The 5,937-nt window shown below is 40.6% G+C and overlaps 1 protein-coding gene across 1 annotated transcript; it reads right to left on the bottom strand.

Moving 5' to 3' along the window:
• Nucleotides 1–2,192: 2,192 nt before the first annotated feature.
• Nucleotides 2,193–4,690, bottom strand: LOC119509970 (olfactory receptor 49-like). The gene is made up of 2 exons (XM_037803921.1): nt 4,537–4,690; nt 2,193–3,172 (listed from the first exon to the last, which is right to left on the bottom strand). The coding sequence occupies exons 1-2, from the start codon at nt 4,688–4,690 to the stop codon at nt 2,193–2,195; spliced, it is 1,134 nt and encodes a 377-aa protein (XP_037659849.1).
• Between the last annotated feature and the right edge of the window lie 1,247 nt (nt 4,691–5,937).

The raw sequence follows: 5,937 nt of genomic DNA, 5'->3' as shown, positions 1-5,937 counted from the left end.
TGGACAGAGGTGATGGTAGCACATTGTGAGAATAACAGTGCTGAATGGTGTGTTAAGGTGGCGGAAAGGGGAAGCTCAGAGTCACGTATGTCACCATAAGGAAAGGTGGAGGTTAAAAGATGGGAATGTATAAAAGAGTGAATCCTGTGGTGGACAATGTCTGTGATTAACTGTACAGATATTAGAAATGTCTCTCATGAACTAGAACAAATGTATGACCCTATAACTAGAAGTTAATAATAGAGGGGCATATAGGAAAAAATATATACCTATTGCAAACTATATACTACAGTTAGCAGTATTTTAACATTTTGTCATCAACAGTAACAAATGTACTATACCAATACTATGAATCAGTTATGCAGGGGGGTGGGTTACGAGTATGGGAGGATTTGAGCTTCCATTTTTTGTGTGTCTGTTTCTTTTCTGGAGTAATGAAAATGTTGTAAAAATTGAAAACAAAATTAACTGTGGTGATGGATGCACAGTGGTATGATGGTACCATGGGCAAGTGATTGTACACATTGGATCTTTGGATAATTGTTTGGTATGTGAATAATCTCAATTAAAAAATGGAAAAAAATGAATAAGTGGCATTGAGAACATTCAGAATATTGTGCAAACGCCACCTCTATCTAACCAAACATTTTTACCACCACAAAAGGAAGCACTTTTGTTCTCCTTTCCCCTTTCCCTGACCCTGACATATAACAGAAATTCCATACCTAGGTGTATATCCCAAAGAACTGAAAACAGGGACTCAAACAAATATATATGCATGCACAATCACAGCAGCATAATGCACAACAGCCGAAGGGTGGAAACAGCCCATATGTCCATCAACAGATGAACAGATAATAAAAATGATGTATACGCATACTATGTGATTATTTTTAAACTGTGTGCTTGTGTATGTACAAGAAAAAATGAAATGAGAACATCGTGTACTTTTTACATTTCTTTCAAAGTACATATTCAAAAATGATCTATTTTATTAGGCAACTAATGTTTTTCTAATTTTCAAAATTAAACAAAGGATTGACCACACCATTCATTGGTCATCAAGAGATCAATCACTGACAAAGCTATGGCTTGGGCAAAGTGAATATCCCAAATGTGAGAAATGGACACAAGTGTACAGAAAGCTATTTGGAAATCTTTATACACATATGGGGTGTACAAAAGTTGTGTTCAGTTAGTAAAGATAAAGTTTGTTCCTTAAATTCTTACAGAATTGTGTGTCCCAAATCTTCCAACACAGTTTTTTTTTTTTTTATTATTATGCAATCACAGAACAATGTGGTCAAGGAAAAGCATGACTGTCACCATTAGCCAACCATGCCAAACAACCTCCAGTGACCAGGATTTTTGTACACAGCATTTTGTTCTTAGTTCATTTCCTGTCAAAATCATGAATAACTAAGTTGTGGTTCTAATGTGAATTATTCCATGAAAAAATCCTGGAACTCCTCTACCATGTTCAAATTGTGTTTCTATTACAGCATGTCAGAGGTTATTGCCTCCAAACCTCTCATTCTACAAATGAAGACTTGCTCAGAGCGATGCTGCTGCATTTTGGAGAGGCATTTCCAGTCACAGTCAGACTTCTTTCCAGTTCTGATTCAATTTCAGTGAATACCTTTGCATTTTGTATAGCAGAGAAACAATCTTAACAAAGCAATTTCTTGTTCCAATCCTCAAAATATTCCTCTCTCTATGGTCCGTTGTCTTCAGTGCTCTGGTATTGAAATCAACCTGGCAAACCGGGGAGACCTTGAATTTAGGGTAGAGATGCTTCTAGTTTTTCATTATACTGGCAACTATAATTTTAAAGATTTATATTCTATTTTATGTATAGAATATACAACATTGAAAGCATTTGTTTTAAGTCCTTAAAATCGCTTATTCATATCACAATGGTTATGTATACACAAGTGTCTCTCAAAATTCAACACAAAATAGTGAACATGTCACATCTATTCTTGAATCAATTTGATTTTCTTGATACCCATGAATTTTGTTCTCCACACCCCTGCACTTACAAGTAGATGCATGACATCACAGCGTCAAAGCTTTGAGCCTTAAAGACCCGCAAAAGTACATTTGCAAATCTATTTAGGAGATTCCAGAAAGAGAAGGGAGATTGGAGTAGATGAAGGACAGAGTGCTTTCTGCTCTGAGAATCTAGGATTCTATTTCTGCAGTTTCACCCTGGACAGAACCTCCTTCAGAGCCTGATGGACCTGCTTGTTCCGCAGACTGTAAATGATGGGGTTCAGCAGTGGGGTCACCACAGTGTTCACGAGGGCAGCCTCTCTGTTGGAGTCCTGCCTGCTCGTTTGCTTTGGTTTCACATAAATAAAAACACAGCTGCTGTATGTGAGAGAGAGGACAATGAAGTGAGAGGAGCAGGTAGAGAAAGCTCTCTGTTGCTCCTTGGCTGTTGGGAGATGCAAAATTGTGGCTACTATGTTGCCATAAGCAACGACTGTTGAGATGAGGGATGTCAGAAGGATGAGCAAAGCAAGGCTGAAGGCCAACATTTCAATGCAACTGGTATCAGAGCAGGAGAGATTAGTCAAGGGCCCAAAATCACAGAAGAAGTGAGGGATGACATGGGGGCCACAGAAGGATAACTGAGAGAGCATTCCAACCGGAACCACCATGAGAAGGAACCCCAAAACCAAGCAGGCAGTGACCAAGAGGACACACATCCTTGGGTTCATGATGTTGGAGTAATGGAGCGGTTTGCAAATGGCCAGATATCGATCCAGAGATAATATAGCCAAAAGGAAGAAACCAGATGTCCCCACAAAAAGAACTACAAAGGCTTGTGTGAAGCAGGCAGCCAAGGAAATTATTTGACTACCTGAAAGAAAGATAGCCAGCAATTTAGGAATAACAGTGGTTATTAAACAGCATTCAAGGAAGGAAAAACTGCTGAGGAAAAAGTACATAGGTGTCTGCAGGCGACGGTCTGTCCAGGTGGCCGTGATGATGAGTGTGTTTCCTGTGATGGACGCCAGGTAGGCCAGCAGGTGCACCAGAAAGAGGACCGTGCCCAGGGACCGGACAGCAGGAAACCCCTCCAGGATGAACTCCTGGACGGTCGTCACATTCGCTGCAGACACCATCATCGGCTTTTCCAATTCTTTCACTAGCTCTCCTTGAGCTATTTTGCAGAGGGTGTCACAACTGAAGGATGAAGAGCTTTATATATTAACTATGCAAAATATTGTAGGCATGGGGATTGGAATTTTCAATATTTCAAAACATTATATTTCATATGTAGCCCATCATTAAGGAAAACTGCGTGATTTTTATCTTTGAATATGTCTGTGTTACATGCAGCACAAAATCTTTGATCAATAAGAACTGTATATGTGACTAACAATCTCAATAAAGGAAAATGCATTTTAATAATCTTCATGATATCCCTGCATAGCCAATTGCCAGGGAGGAAAAACTCCTTATTTCAGTTGTGTATCTGAACATGCAACATATTTCTAATAAGAAACTATTCATATTATTCACCCACAAGGTGAAAATTGCAGAAGGAAAATAATTGAAACTTTAAAAACTTACGGTCATGGAAATCTGTTACCCCACAAAAAATATTGCCTCATGATGTCCTTTAGGGCCCCTTGTCAATATTTGAGGTCATAAATTCGCTCATAGGAAACTTCTTATGGCTGCAACTCTGTATTAAGTTAGTTTAGAGGAGTCGTGGACCAATTCTAACTGAAATTGTAGAACCAGCCTGGGCTCTTTTCATAAAGAGCCTGAGGTCAGTATGTAAAGGAGGGTTTTCCCTTCATCCACACCCAGTGGTCAGCCCCAGAGAGAATTTGTATCTTCTGACTTCCAGTCTGGGATGTCTACCTGAAAATCTAGAGGGGGAATGCATGACTTGACTCCACCAATTATTCTGATTTCATTCTCCCTCCCATTGACCATGTTAGTAAAACAAATGTTATGTTTCACCCATTAGATCCAGTAGCCTGTTTTATGTGAGCTGTTCCCACTCTGGTCAAGTAGTGCTCATCTCAGATCTGTGAACTAGATGTCTGACATAGACCGAATATTCACATTTTCTTTGGTGGATGGGGTCAGCTTGAGGAGGAACAGACTCTGCTTTAGTTTTAACAAATGAACTGCAAGATGATCCAATCACACTGAGGTTAGATACTCAACCACATGCAGTTCATGGCAACCCGAGCTCTGCCCTCTGATTCTCACTCTTCCAACAATCCAGATGCTGGTCTAGGGATCTGGAAGTGTAAGAATATAAACACTTGCATTTAAGGGGTTCCTAACTTGTCCCAGAGAAAAGGCCAGGATGTACATTGTGCCTGCTAACTGTCCTTCATCCTGTGAATCCAGAGCTCCCTAAACTGGGGTAAACTAAAGTTATAGCTCCATAGCAGGCTTGCCTGAAAAAATCCTGGGAAAGAAATTAGTGCACATACTACTCTAATACTCTGCTGGCATTTGGGAGTGAGTTCACATGGAATTCCCAAAAGATTTCATACCTACTTAGCAGACACAGGTCCCCATTGAGCTCCTGCACCAGCCAGCACAAGGAGGAGGCACTGCTTGCTGGGCAAATGTTCCAGGTCAGGGTGGAAGACAACAGCCTCCTCACCCAAACTGCCCCTTTGTGCAAAGATGGTGCTTCCCCAAAATGCATTTCGGTCAGAAGGTTCACTACTTCCCACCTCTGCAGATTGGGGATGGTACCCACACCGTTGGGAGCAGGTATGAAGCTGAAATGAACTTGCCCTGCCATATGGTTAATTGAACTATCACTTGACACCAATCAGGATACAGAGAACCAGTGGGAGGACCCCAGACACACCCAGACCTCGTAGGAGAAGATGGAACAAAGCCTGGTAGAGCCCCATGTCCCTCTAGGCACTCTGGTGGTTGCTAATTGATCACTGTTGGAAATAGAACATTATAACACAAACATCATAGTTACTGTTTCATTATGTACACAAAGATAATAATGTGGACTCCCAAATGCCTGGGTTGTACTCCTTGAAAATCTTCAAAGACAGAGCACATATAATTACCCCAGGGTTGTGAAGTCCCAAATTACATCATGTTCCTAAGGCAGGGTTTAAAGTCCAGGGACAATATTTCCAAATGAAGCACAAATACCCCTTTATTATTATCAGTGTTTGCAACTATTCTTGGTGATCAAGTAGAATAAACAGAACTAGTCTGAGTCAGGTGCCAAGGCTTATCTCATAACATAAATCCAGTCTTTATCACACATTTTAAAAACTCCATCAAAATGAACTTATGGACATGCCTTGAGGATGATCCTATCCTCTGACTCTAGTCCTTCTCCTTGTTGATTTCACCCCTATGCTAGGGTCTCTATCACCTCACCATTATCTTTTCTAAAACATGTATATCATCTGTGTTTAAAATCATGTTTAAAATCATGACTCCCAAAACATTGCATCCAAGGAAAAACTAGGACTACAACATGGCTAAATGGAGGAGGAAATGCTAGTCAAGTGGAAAATGGGGGAAGCTCTCTCTTCATTTAGTTACCATATTTACTGTTGCCAGGAAGGCAGCTGGATCTCCCAGGGCATATATGCAGAATAAGAACACAATGTAAGCTAAAAGTGAGGAGTATTCTCTCACAGGAGTCACCCATTGAAGTCTCTAATTTCTCACATGAAGCCACAAAAACCCTCCATTCAATACAGAGTCAAGGAAACTCTGATGAAATGCAACTCCCAGCTAGTGATTGAAATACACCATTACACAGCTAGTTCCAGAAACTGCTGGGAGCCAAGGAAGAGCCAAGCAAAAAAAGCGGTGCCGTAGGTTATGGGTCAAAACTGGAACACAGTGATATTTCTGAGCCCCACCTGGATCCTCAATGACTGCAAGGCAGGGCAGAACATTTTTCAGAAA

This window comes from Choloepus didactylus, chromosome 15 (assembly GCF_015220235.1).
Source record: "Choloepus didactylus isolate mChoDid1 chromosome 15, mChoDid1.pri, whole genome shotgun sequence".
In the NCBI taxonomy this organism is placed as follows: domain Eukaryota; kingdom Metazoa; phylum Chordata; class Mammalia; order Pilosa; family Megalonychidae; genus Choloepus; species Choloepus didactylus.
The sequence above is the reverse complement of the archived record's forward strand: the minus strand, read 5'-3'. Positions and strand labels throughout refer to the sequence as shown.